The sequence below is a fragment of the Ailuropoda melanoleuca genome, chromosome 4, assembly GCF_002007445.2.
Source record: "Ailuropoda melanoleuca isolate Jingjing chromosome 4, ASM200744v2, whole genome shotgun sequence".
Classification (NCBI taxonomy): domain Eukaryota; kingdom Metazoa; phylum Chordata; class Mammalia; order Carnivora; family Ursidae; genus Ailuropoda; species Ailuropoda melanoleuca.
The window spans coordinates 30,346,293-30,360,917 of NC_048221.1; the positions used below are offsets into that span (position 1 = coordinate 30,346,293).

The 14,625-nt window shown below is 41.3% G+C and overlaps 1 protein-coding gene across 1 annotated transcript in view; it reads left to right on the forward strand.

The window, feature by feature from the left end:
• Window positions 1-14,256, forward strand: part of SYNPR (synaptoporin) — a 298,829-nt gene extending 284,573 nt beyond the window's left edge. The window contains exons 5-6 of the mRNA XM_002915439.4: window positions 6,439-6,630; window positions 12,559-14,256. Of these exons, the coding sequence (XP_002915485.1) occupies window positions 6,439-6,630; window positions 12,559-12,816 (450 nt within the window). The 3' untranslated portion in view covers window positions 12,817-14,256. The remainder of the gene's footprint in view (window positions 1-6,438; window positions 6,631-12,558) is intronic.
• Window positions 14,257-14,625: the final 369 nt, after the last annotated feature.

Sequence of the window (14,625 nt, forward strand, 5' to 3'; positions counted from 1 at the left end):
CCTTTCCCAACTTCAGCCATCCTCTGTCCTGCTTCTGTCACCTGAGCCATAAATTATTTTTTATTGTTCTTTAAATTATTTTCTTAAACTTAAATGTAATGTAATTTTGAAGAAAACCCTGTACCACTACTGGATACAGAAATCCAGCATTATTTGTCATAATTAGGAGATAAACATAGAAACAAATCAATGGAAAATAGAGAGTACAGTATTGCAGCCAGACACCATTGCTGATGTGAAGCCTCTGAGCCTGGGGAAATAGGTGTTAACTGTTAAATAGATGTTAGCGACAGATTAGCACCCAGCTGAGACTTTCTTCTTTACTCCTCAGATGGAAAGGGAATTGTGAAGAAAAATGCCTTTCTCAGCATTAGGGAGCCCAGTGTTATTTATTGCTATGTCTATGTTCCCACAGTAATGGGTAACTCAAACTTGAGAAAGCGTGGGTATAATGGAGAAGTCACTCACTAAGCATGGAGCCCGATGCCCTGCATTAAAATCTCAGTTACTTGTGACGACTGGGACACATCACTTCCCTGAATCTGTAAAATGGGTATAATTATCCTCACCCTCTGGCAGTTAGTGTGAACATCAAGTGACCTTCTGCTACATCATGTTAACAAATGAAGACATTCTCCAGAAGTCAGAGGTCACTAGTATTCATCCTTCAAATGAAATAATGAAATACACCTGTGAGCTTCTAGCTTGCTGTTTGACGCTGTTTCCTGATTCACAGCTTCATTCCAGGATTCCTGAAAGCAAATCCGGTTGCGCTGAGGGTGAGGGTAACTCATTGGGCTGCCCCGTTTCTGGTATAGGCTGTCGGCATAGAGGTCAGCCACAGAATAGCAAAGCCATCAAGGAGGCATAACAGATAATAGTGTCATTGGAGTTAAAATACCGAGAATATTTGTTAATAGACAGAAATAGGAGAATTTGACTATTTTACCAATATCCAGTGTGGCACTATGTGAGGGAGATAAGTTTACCTGCTTCTAAAAGATTAAGTTTTCCATCACCAAAGATGATTCCCTCTTATGCCCCAGAGTGATCCAGGACAAGCGTCTTTAATATATTAAATTACATTCTAGTATGAAAATGAGCTTGCTAACAGCAAATTAGGAGACGTGGGGGCAACAAAACACACGCAGCAAATGAACTGGAAACAAAGCCCCCAGCCAGCATTAAGCCAGGCTGCTCCCTCCGCCAAGGAGGCTGTTTTTTGTTGTTGTTGTTGTTGTTGTTGTTGTTGTTGTTTTTGGGATCACTGAACACATACTTAAAACATACTGCAGAAACACAGCCAGGCAGCACGGCAGTCTTCTCTCTGTGCAGAGTGTCAGTGTTCTTTAGGTGCAGAGTGAGACCACTAGCCCAGAACATATTTTATAAACCACTTCATGAACCATAAGCAAATCCATTTATCCCTCTTGGCTACAGTTTTTTTAATCTGTAACACGGGGCTAATAACCTCCTCTGACTACTTTCTGGGGTCTTACGGGGACCACAGAGATCCCAAGTGTGAGAATTTTTTTGAAGCATGAAGACACTCTAATGGCAGCCTCTCCACTCTGTGAGAATAAAGAACACAAGCAAAGCCAGAGAAGATACCTTCAAAGGGTTAACCATCCACATGATAACCTAGCTGTAAATGTTAGATTTACCTCCTGAGTTTCTTCCCTGCACACTGTTTCTGTTAGACAGACATGGGGCAGCAGCATTTGTAAACAACCAGGTCCTCGTCTGCACCATCAGAAGAAAATCCCCTCTCGAGTGGGAGGCATTTATCTCTCCTGATACGGCAGATGGGGTAGGTGAACCCTTAACATGACATTAAGTAACATGACTGGGGAAGTTATTGCACGTTCTGTTTAGCTTCAGGTCTTCTGGTTAGTCATGCTACTATTTCTTTACTATCCCTCTAACACTTGCTAATCTCCCTTTTAACAGAAATCCTGGGCTCTAAAGCCTTGTGCAAACATCCCCAGATAGAACTTAAGGTATTTTGTTTTCACTGTGGAGCACTTATGTTTGCAATTCCCTTCTATCCATGGTAGGTTGTATTGGTTTGACATCATAGTACACATATAATTTCCTTCTGAGATGACCTTACTTATGTAAAAAAGGTAATTTGCTTTAAATTGAAGATGAAACAATAACACAAGAGTACGTGGATAAAATCAAAATTGTTTAGGTGGTACCAAGACGACTTAAATTTAGAGAACACCAGCTAAGGTAATTATCTACATAAAAACACCAAAGAGCATCTTTTCCCCCAGCTTTTCAGAAAGCTCATGATACACTGCAGTAATCAAGCCAGGCATTAATTATAAGGAAAGTATTTGCCCTGTCTCTGCTTCAGTTTTCTTGTAAGAAAAGCAGGGCTAACGTCAAGTGCCTGTGTCGTAAGGTTAATGGTGTCTCTAAGTGCTGAGCAGAGTGCCTGGCGTATAGGAAATGCTTGGTGAACACAGGTCAGGGCAGCTGTGGTTGGGGCACCAGAGACAAGTTCTAGTTCGGGACAGCTTCTGCTGGATGCCCTGCCCCTCCCCATCATGCTCTGTGCCAGGACCTGAGCGCATGGATCACGTCAGTGGGCTCCCTGCCCGCTGGGCTCCAGCTGGGTTTGGCTAATGGGAACCTCAGCAGGAGACTGGAAGGGAGGAACGTAGGGTCAAGGATTTGCTCCCATGTGGCACACTCCCTGCAAGTCGCCTCTAACTCAGGCTCAATGCCGAAGCCAAAAATTTAAAAAGTTCAGGCTAATATATTCTTTATCTAGAACTTTTTGCATAATCTCATCTTCATGCTTTGCTTAGTTGTGGAAAACCTGGCACTTGAGACTACTTCCTGAAACCTTTGTTGCGAAACTCTCAATTCTAATGACATTGTTTGGTCTAATTATAAATCCTGATGCTGTTGTGAGGACAAACAGAGCCATCTGAGGTTCTGTCAGTCAATGTCTTGATTCCATTGACACATTATTTTTATTTGGTCTAATTTAAAATAAGGTATGTTTAAAAATACATGAGCTAAGGGGCATCCGGGTGGCGAAGTTAAGCATCCAGCTTCTGGTTTCGGTTGGGGTCCTGATCTCAGGGTAATGAGATGGAGCCCCATGCATTGGGCTCACCACGGGGTCTGCTTGGGATTCTCTCTCCCTCTCCCTCTGTCCCTCCCTCTCATGTTCTCTCTAAAATAAATAAATAAATAAATCTTTTTTGGAAAAAATACATAAGCTTCTATAAAACAAAATGAAAGTCATCTGTAATCCTACGACCACCACTGGGTAAACTCTTACACAACGTTATATACATAAATGTAAATATCTTATCAAAACTGCGACTAGTTTGTATATTTCTCCCTTCATTCATTCTTAAATAAGTGTTGATGGCAACTCTTGTGCCAAGACGCAGCAGTGAGCAAAGCAGACAGTTCCTGCCCTCATGGAGCTGACATCTGACTGGGAGACACAGGCAAACAAAAAACATGTATTTTCACGGCTCACAGTCATCTTATGAGACAGATGCTGTTATTGTCCCATTTTACAGTGAACTAAACTGCAGCTTCAAGTCATCTAGCAAATTGCTGAAGAACACAGTGAGTAGCAGGGTCAGGTTTCAGCCCCATGTCTATCTGATGACAGACTCTGAGCTGTTAACTAGTACAGGAGATACTTTAATACGATATAGTGATGTCTCTTTGCAAAATAATATTAGGGGTAAAAGTTGGATGCTTTCCAAAATATAGGACACAGATCCTTGACTTCAATCATGAAGTTTGTTTATGGAAAATGACTTGTTACTATTTGTCATATCTAAATTAAGCAGGACTTCAAGTCCAACTTTTGAACTTTTTAGTGAACTGTTTTAAATAAGATTGATATTCCTTAAAGCGGGCATGAGAAGTACAAACTAGTTAAGCTTGCAGGTACCGGAAGCAGCTGGCCAGGCTTGCATTTCTGGCTCCATCACTTGCTAACTCCTTACTCTGAGCAATTTTACTGAAGCACTCAGTGCCTCACTTTCTCCAGCTGTTTATGGGGACTGGATTAGCATCTGTTTCACAGTGCTGTTGTCAGGATTAAATGAGTTAGTTCATGTAATACTTCACACATAATAAGTGCTCCATAAGTGTTAGGCATTCTTACTATTATTAACAAGTCTAGAAGCTTTGATATTATCTTCTCCAATTTCCAATGGAGAGGTCTTCACATGACTCTGCTCTTGTTTCCTCACCCTAAGACCATTTTCTCAAGTCTATTTTTAATGACGATGAGCATAAATAATGACAGCTACTATCTCATAATTGCAACGATAGGGTGTCGATAGCCCCTAACAAATATGTGACAGCAAGAGAGCAGAGTCCATATTTTGCATTTTCTTAATTCTCTCATAGGACTGTGCTCAGCACCTGGCACATTACTCAAAAATGACTGTTTGAATGAATGCATGCATGAACGAATAAGGTACCAGATTGAACAAGAACCTAAAAGTGTATTTGACAGAGCCGACGTAGCTTATTTATTTGTAATCATTCCTCCAGTTTGTAATTCAGACTCAAAACACTTGAGTCTCTTATTCCAAATGTTCTTATTGATTGCTGTAGATATTGCATTTGTTTGTCTATTTACACCACCATTCATTGCAGAAACAAAATAGCTTACAAAGATATATGAAACACAAACTGAAATTACAAATGAGAGGGGAAAAGGATGGGTATATAAAACAAGGCTGGGAATAGGGCTAAAATACCCATGCCATAAAAACCCTATGAGTGGGTAACAAATTGGCCCTGAATTTTCTAGAACCAACATGAAAAGTTCGACTGGTAAGTTACGTAATTGCAAAAGCCCATGGATGAAAAGGTAAGAATTTCTCAGAAGATTCAGCCACTCTTAGAAGTGGGCAGTCTAGGGGCCCTGGGTGGCACAGCGGTTGGGCGTCTGCCTTCGGCTCAGGGCATGGTCCCGGCGTTCTGGGATCGAGCCCCGCATCAGGCTCCTGTGCTATGAGCCTGCTTCTTCCTCCCCCACTCCCCCTGCTTGTGTTCCCTCTCTCGCTGGCTGTCTCTATCTCTGTCAAGTAAATAAATAAAATCTTTAAAAAAAAAAAAAAAAAAAGAAGTGGGCAGTCTAGAACATTCTCCACAGAGGTTACAACCTAACAAACACCATCCACAACAGCATCCTTACAGTGTAAGAGTTCCCTCAGTGTCGATCCTGGGATCTTGATGAAAAGTAATCAGTCATGTCATAAGGGAAAACTAACCGGAAAAAGTCGGATGTACCAGGCCTTTTTGGGTGGGAAAGAGACACAGGGCAAGTTTTCTACTTGACAAGCTTATTGTTTAGAATAAAAAAAGCAATCTTTCTGTTGGTATAGAAAATGTACTCTTTTCCTTTCCGAGTCAGTGTTTTTTGTATACTAGGTAAGCAGGATGCAACATTTTTATTGTAGTCAAGCATAAATAAGTAAATCTGAAAAGCTGTCCTATGTTAGAACATGGTCTGCTTCCGACTTGGACAGAGACCCCCATCCCTCACCCCCTTTGAGTCATGAGGGAGGATATGAGAAGTAGCCCAGAAGCTCAGAATGTTTCTTTAAATTATTCATCCTCTTACATCACAGAGATGTTGGTTCGGGCAAAAAAAAAGAAGCTTTCTTCCCTGGTAATCATAACAGATGGTTTTCTAAGTCAGACAGATCTGGATTTGAATTCTGACAGTGCGTCTTTCTATATGTTACCTTATATCTCTGGGCCTCGATTTCCTCATCTTTAAAATGGGTACTAAAAATACTGTCTCACATGATATTTTTAAGGATAATTTTATATAAAATCTCTTGCCCATAAAAAAGCACTCAAAACATTACAGCCGTTAGTACCTCCCACTTAACACAGTCCCAAGCATACACTAGATGACACATAGGTTTGTTAAATGAAAAAAAATGAATGAATATTGCTATCTAGAAGTCTTTAACAATCGGCAAATCTCTCCGTTTGCAGTCATCATCACATAGTGGCTAAGATCATGGGCTTAGGGGTTGGCTTGCCAGTTTTGAGTGCTGACGCCATCACTGATTATCTGTGGGCATCTTAGACAAGCTGTTCGATCATCCCCTGTCCCAGTTTTGTCAACTGCGAATTGGGAAATGAAGGAACTTCCTCACAGGGGTGTTGTAGGAACAATTAGAGGAGGGCTATAAGTACCTAGCATCATTCCTGGAACACAGAAACATTCAATAAATATCACTATTGTTTATTTTAGACAAATATAATGTAAAAGAACTTTCTTTTACTTATATTTCAACTCCGCCCTGGTTCCAGTGCTATGGGATCTAGGAATTTTCCAAAAGGCAAGCCACATAGTTATACAAAGTGATTGGTTCATTTCTAGAATTCAATTTCTTTTACTGTTTTATTTTTCTGTCTCTATAGGACTTCATCGTCACCGTAGTCTTTTCGTTCTTGTGGTTGGTGGGTTCATCAGCTTGGGCAAAAGGACTGTCTGATGTCAAGGTCGCAACGGATCCCAAGGAAGTCTTGTTACTGATGTCAGCTTGCAAACAGCCGTCCAACAAATGCATGGCTGTCCACAGCCCTGTAATGTCCAGCTTAAACACGTCCGTGGTATGTTTTCATCTATGCTTTACCTCCCAAATCTTTGTTTGCCATTCAAGCGAATACGAAAAACATCTCAGAAGTCATCTTGGAGACTGCTGCCTCCAAAACTAGGCCAATGTAAAAGGCGATATTTCACCCCCTGTGCAAGATGATTCTCTGGTCTTCAAGTTTTCTATTGTCAGAACCCATAGGCTTTAATGCCGCCAATTATGGAGTCTTAATAAGAACCCAGCAGGTATTGGCAGCTGCTGCTTGGATGACAGTCAAGTCAAAATTCTAAGCCAGAAGCAGATATAAAATCTGAACTTTAAGGCTGAAGCCTGCCAGAAGTTAAAAGGAATATTTGATGGCAGAGAGGTTTCCTGGGAAGAAAACATTGTTCAAGCTACACATAGCTAGAATACATCCAGTTGATTGTCTGGAGAAAAACCAAGCAGACCTGGTAGGACGCGGGAAAAAGTGCATAGTATAAAAAATACTTATAATAGTTACGATAATTTTTTTTATCTCCTCCATGTTCCTGGTTTAATTGCCTGGTAACTTTGAAAAAGCTGAACTATATTAGTTGAACAAAGTCAAATATTATCAAATGTATAGCTCTCACAGGAAGACAGAAAATCTGCCAGATAGCAGGGCAGCTAAATTGGATGCTTGTGTTATTTTAAAGAAAGAAACTGTGTCTAAGAAAGACAGAAGCTATAATGACAGCAAAAAGCAGTAGTTACGGAAGAAAAGAAGACCTGACAGCATTTGCAGAAGGAAAAACATTCTGTAGTAATCCCTAAAAATAATTATCTTGGCTTCAAGGTTAGCTTATGTCTTACAGCTTTCTGAAATTTAATGAGAAGGCATTTAAGATGGGGGAAAGCATTGCTAATCATTTCCTGATAATTTGACAGTAGCTTCTGCCTTGGTGAGAGAGGAAACGTGGAACGAAAGTGCGTCCAAGGGTCTCACCATCATTTTTGCTCATTGCTGGCCACACCTGCAGCTGGATGCGTGGAAATATATTCTCCTGCTTCTGCAGTTTCTTTCTAGCCAGTGCTGAATGAAGGTTTTTGTAATCTGGATCTCAAAATCTAAGAGAACAAAGAGAAAATCACCCAATATATTTGTTCAATTACTAATCAATCTTCTAATACATTGTGACATCCTGCATAGTCTATTTAATTCTACCTCTGATGTCTCTAACAAGTTTTAGACTAGGCAATGGGAATTTTGAATGAGAAACAATGTGAAGTGTCTCCTAAAATCAAAAAGAGGTATTTGCCTTTCTCTGCCTGACTGATTTCACTTAGCATAATACCCTCTAGGTCCATCCATGTTGTGTGTCAATTATACTCAAATAAAAAAAAGAAAAGAAAATATCCACTAAATTCTACACATGCATACATATATAATATTTTTAAATAAAATACATAATTAATATATTTTTTTTAAATCAAAAAGAGAGGGGAGCCTGGGTGGCTCAGTCGGTTGAACATCTGCCTTTGGCTCAGGTCATGATCCCTGGGTCCTGGGATCGAGCCCTACATCGGGCTCCCTGCTTGTCAGGGGAGTCTGCTTCTCCCTCTCCCTCCCTTCCCACTCATGCTCTCTCTCTCTCTCTCTCAAATAAATAAATAAAATCTTTAAAAAATAAAGTTAAAAAAAATCAAAAAGAGAAACGATGGAAGCCAAATAGCATTTTCTGTGAGAGGGGACAGGTCTGCTGCCCCTGCCGCTATGGATCTACATGTTAGGGGTCCTTGTGACAGAAAATTCAATTCAAGCGAGCTAAAGCAAAACAATCTGCTTACGCCTGACATCTGTTCTCTGCACCCCACTTCTGTACCAGTGCCCGTGTGTGCTGGAACGTTTGAGTTGCAAGTAACAGAAACTGACTCTGACTAACCTCATCAGGAAAAGAAAACCTTTGAAAGGGTATGGAGTGGCTCAGAAAACTGATGGAATCTGACAGAATGGTCTCTGCAAATGCAGCATCTAGAGCAGGACCAAAGTTCCAGATGTCAGATACCAGGCAATGTCGTACTGATTTAAAGTTCCAGTACAAAGCTCATGCCACTTGACTGCAATTGGGCTTTGCGAGGGAAACAAAAGTTCCATTACCGAAAGCAGAGGAAAAGAATATTTGTCTGCCAAAACGCGGTGATTTTTTTTTCATTACAAACTCATTTGGCTTCAAATCCTATTGAGCTCGCTTTTCACAAAAAGTAAAAGTAATTAGAAAGACACTAGAAATGCATGCTTCTAAGAGCAGAACCCAGGGCCAGGAACTGGAAGACTGGCAGGAAACTGGACAGTTCACATCCTTCATCCCTCGTCTCTTACTGAATGTCTGTTATGTTACTGTCTTTTTTCAGATGCATTTTTTCTTTTTCCTGTTAGCACAGAAGATAGCCACCCCACAGTTTCTGAGTTTATATTTCTTTTTATCTCTTTTTAAAGATTTATTTATTTATTTGAGAGAAAGAGAAACAGCAGGGGAGCGGCAGAGGGAGAGGGAGAGAGAGAATCTCAAGCAGACTCCCAGCTGAGCACCGAGCCCTACATGGGGCTCAATCTCAGAACCCTGAGACCATGACCTGAGCGGAAAACAAGAGTCGGACACTCATCTGACTGAGCCACCCAGGCACCCCTACGCTTCTTTCTAAAGAAACCTCTTGGATTGAACTAAAATCACTTAGGTCTAATCCCACATTTCTGGCAGAGAGAATCTCATTAGCTCATCTTGGGCCAGGTGTTCACCTTGGCTGGTGGATGGGAGAATTGTGCGGGAAAAATATGGCTCACAGAACCAAACCAGCTTGCCCACTAGGCACGTGTTGGCTTTGGAGGAGGGGCCAGACACACCACAGGGGGTGACCTCCACAAGAACCTGGTTCAGCAACAGCAAGGATATTTCTACTGTGTAACAAATCTACTTCCTCCAAAGCAAGTTGGCATCTATGATTTCACACTAACACAAATAGGCAGGGAGCTCTCCAGATATTTCAGATGCAGGTAGCTGCGGTGAGGGGATTTGCATACGACTTCCCAAGTGTTGACAGCAATGCCAGACTAGAGCCAAAGTCTCTGAATGCTGCTGCCACCCGAAACAGGTAAGGGTACAGCTTTGGAGTCAGTCTGCCAGGGTTTGAATCCTGACTCCACCGCTCAATTATCGACTGCCCTGGGACAAAGTAATTAAGGTCCCTAATCCTTAGTTTCATTATCTGTAAAATGGGGCTATTATCAACCAGACCTCATGGGACTGTTGATTCAATGAGATGATAGAGGATAAATACTTAGCCCAGTGCCCAGCATAGGGCAGATGTTCAGTAAGCGTCAAGCAAGAGCTGCCTTGACAATACCTTCATTTTCCTAAATGTCACATCGTGTTAGAGCCCACAGAACAACAATGTTGTTGTTGTTGTTGTTGCTTTCTCTCTCTCAACTTTTCTTTCAAAGGTTCCCTGAGCATACCTGTTCTATCCATAATTTCTATTTCTGCTTCTCCAGTTCATTATAGGCAATCTTGACATATCTTCTTGGCTAATCTAGATCTCATCTCCTCATTCTTTCTCACACTGTGCACAATTTCTTGTGGTCTCTTCTTCCGTTGTCCCCACATCTGAGCTTGAATCTAAATCCTTACTCCAACTTCAGTTGCAACAAAATGGCAAGAAAAGTTCAAAGGGCCCATGAGCCCCTCCAGTGTGCCAGCCTGGAGTCTGCGCTATCAGTGTGATGACAATGGAGTAAGACGTCACTGCTCCCGACACAGGCCCAATGGGGACACCTTGTGTATGTTCTCGCTTTTAAGTGGCATTTCCCTGATTTCTAGGTTCTTCTTGAGCATACCTTTCCTAGAAACCAAGGGGCAGCATGCGAAAGGGAGAAATCAAGGAATAAGAAATATAAAATGACAGCTCTGGGCAGAGCCATCTCTTCAAATCTGAAAAGATTCCTTGATAATTTTTTTCTACTCCTATACTGACATATACTTACAAAGATGCAATTTAATCAAGATCTCCCCTTGATAGAAAATACCCTAGTTACTGTACACACGGTTGAAAGATCCTGCATGTATACTATGGTTTTATCGGTAATTACCTAATTCATTTCGATCACACAACTGTTACCCTGTGAGTACCTTATTTATGCTTTGTATCTCCCTCAGCAAGGAGCCTGGAGCGTGGCATAAAATAATGTTAAACAAACGTCAGTTAACATTAAAGGAAGAAAAGAGGGTGGAATGGGAGAGAAGGAAGAAGGGATAAACCAGTCTTTTAGATCCCGTGAGCGCCTAAATGCTGCTTGGGCTGCCGACATCCCCTACTGTCAAAGTCCCAAAGAGCAACTGCAGCCAAAGAGCAACTGAATGCAATTCATGGACATACTGGGGAAAGTATTCAGAGCATAGCTTACCAGTCAGTAAGCATTTTCTAATGTGGCCAGCACCGTCCAGCTGCTTCACACATGTTTTCTTTAATCCTTACAACTGTCACCCAGGGAAGGAATAATTGTCTTCATTCTATAGAAGGGGCCAGGGGGTGGGGGGGAAGCTGAGTTCCAGAGGCTAACTGCCTTGTCCAAGGTCACAGAGCAAGAAGGTGCAGAGTTTAGGCTACCCTGATTTCAAAACCCACGGGATAACTCCCATGTGGACATTCAGGTAGTGTGCCCTGATCCACCTGCTGCTAAAATATTCAAATATTTTGGTGAAAAGCCCCTGCTCCAAGGCCCCAAGACACCTCATCTTGACAACACTAGCCCCCCACTCCCACCCACAGGGCACTTGGGACCACCCTACCATCCGGCAACCAAGGGTTAAATTCTGGCCCTGCAAGGGACTTCCAGCACCCTATATTCCAGAGCTACGGCAGTGGCCCAAGTCCATTTTGATCAGTGATTGTCACGCTGAAGTGGCTACTAAATATACCTTAATGTCGTCACAGCTTTGTATCCTACTGTTGTGTGTCTCTAGTAGGGGGCTTTAAAATTGACTACCTTTTGGTAGTTCCCAAGTGAACCAATGCCCCCAGGAAAAGGCGCGGGAACACTGTTCTGTTTGGGGTCTCTTGCACCCGTGAAAAATTCTGCTTCCATCAAACACTCAGAGCCAGGGGAGGCAACACCTGGTCCTCTGATTCACCAACAACACCTTTTTGGAGAGTAAGAGGGATTTCTATAGGAAAGCCTCACCTCCAGTTCTTGGGAAAATGCCTCCTACTTCTCTGAAACCTGCATTTCACTCATCATCTGGTTTCAACATTCATTTCTGAATGTGAGAGGCACAGAAAGTTCAACTCTTCAAAGTCACAACCTCTATGTGCACTATCGTTTGTGTGCTCACCTGCATACCACCTGTATGAATGCTTACTCCGTATGTCTACCTTTAAGCTGGCTCATTTTTTCTAGTGTTACAAGAACTGGAAGCGTAGGATCTCTAGCCATAATGGGAAGGTAACCTTATAAATTAATGCACTATCATTAAAACGAAAGTTCTCAACTCTGTACCCCCCATAGAGCTCTTACACATGAAGAATACCCCACCTGGGGAGACAGTAACGCTTAAGTAAGGGCTCAGATGATGGAGTCAAACAAGAGTAGGGCTTGACCCTCGTCTACTACTTAGCAAGTCACTTGACCTTGAACAAAATTCTTGTCCTGAACGTCAGTTTTCACATCTTTAATATGGGTATAATAATAGTACCTTCTTCTCGGAATGAATAAATCCACACATATTAAACCCTTTACACGGCGCCCAACATGAAGTGAGCATTCGCTGAAAGCCAGATATTCTACGTGAAATAGCAGATACAAATGAAAAATTGGAAGAGATCTCAATGTTGAATGAAAAGTAGCCTTACGTGTCATGAAGATTGTTCTGAAATTGAGATTTTTCTTGCGTTTCCATCTCTCAACTCATTTGCTCTGATTCTCCTTTAGGTCTTTGGGTTCTTGAACTTTATCCTCTGGGCTGGAAACATCTGGTTTGTTTTCAAGGAGACCGGCTGGCATTCCTCAGGACAGAGGTATCTTTCAGACCCGATGGAGAAGCACTCAAGCAGCTATAATCACGGCGGGTACAACCAAGACAGCTATGGGTCAAGCGGTGGGTATGGGCAGCAGGCAAGCTTGGGGCCGTCCTCAGATGAGTTTGGCCAACAGTCCAGTGGCCCTGCTTCTTTTACCAATCAGATTTAACAGATAGAATTTGCATTCTTCTGGAGAGAGCCTCACCACCTTCCATTCCAGTAGCAGAAGAATTTTATAAGTGTTTCAATCAATTATTAATGCAGAGGGTGTTGAATGTAAATCAGAGATCTGGAGTCCTCATTAAGGCAGAAAGGCCTGGGTCGTGATAAATGGTACTTAGAGAGGAGACGACATGAGGAGATACATTATTCATCATAGATGCCTAATTGGAGAGTACCTTGTTATATACACATACTTTTATGGTCGTTTTGTTGGTGTGTTGAGATAGTAAAAGCATTTTGTAGCTTAAAGTCTCTAGTATGTATTATGCATAAAGTAAGTTATATAGCACTGAGTTTCCCGATGCATTTTGATGCGAAAGACATTTTGATGATTTCTATAAGACAATTTGGTGTATCACACATGCATGTGTTATTGTGTTTGGTTGCAGACCCTGTAGGACTATGAGTCTCTAAGTATTTGTTTCAGACAATTACTCTGTTTTTTTTTTACTTGATGAATCAATCAGTGCTCATATTATTTAGTGCATGAATAAGCATTTTCTCACAAAATGAACATTTGAACTGTGTTTATGAAAATTTTCCAGTTTGCACCATGAATTTGTTAAATGGACGTTTAAAGAAATATATTCATTACTTTGTATACTTGCAGATTTGTCTCTTTGGCTTTACCCAATTCTGAATGCATTGTAACTAAGGTTTGGGATTTTTTTTTCCCCATTAGTTGATATTCAGTGTTCTATATGGTAACTGCCCAATATTTATTCTATTTCCTTAGCTAAGTATTTACATTCTTGTGACTTTCTATGGTGTTTTGTGGCTCTTATCCTATGGACCGTGAACAATAGGCCCAATAACTGTTTGTGTTTATGGAGTGTTGTTTTCTTAGAATAATAGAGATGAAGCTATCAGACACCATCGTCGAGAAGCTATTGTGCCAACATGTTAGTTTATAAAGGATGTTCTGTAGAACCTATGCTAAACTTTTAAATCCTATTTATTTGTAAAGTTAATATGTTCCTTGATCCAATTATTAACTATTCTCCAGTCACGGCTTAACTTACTAATTACTAATTCTGATTTGAGTGTTACCCATAAATTAGAAATGACTTCCATGAGCAACTCTGATCCCAAAGAGGGTTCTCATGAAATATTCCTCAGAATTTATTCATTATCAAGAAACTGCCAATCTTCACCTCTTCGTTTTAACTCAATTGAAACATCAAGGCCCAACAGTGAGGGCAAACTGTGCATCTGTATTTCCAGATAAAAGTTGTTATCAGTATATAAACTCTGTGTGATCTGTGATGTTGGAAGCATTTAAGCACAAAGCAGCCGTGTTTCTTAGATGATATCTGTAACCAGGTTCTGCATCCCGTTGGATAAATCTGTATTGTGATATCTATTTGACCTTAATAAAGTTATTGCTTACAGTGCTGGCTGGATAGTGCAGAATTATAATAGAACCTGGTTAGCTTTAACATGAATTTAACAATACCTTTATACAAGGTATAAATGCGCAGTGTTTCCAATTTCTTCCCCTGCCCTTGTTTCCAAGCCCAGGGTTGTTCGTTCATCGCTTCTCCCATTTTAGGACCCTCTCTGTACCCACTGCTGTGCAAAGCACTGGGATGTGAGAGTAAGAAAAGACAGAAACATGCCTCACCTTTGAGAAGCTTATACTCTACTAGGAGAGGCAGGCATTAAAGTAATCACACCCCACTTACGCTGTGTACAACATGGAGAGACAGAGGAGTCCAGGAGAACATTTATCCGAGGGACTTGAGCTAGGTAGAAG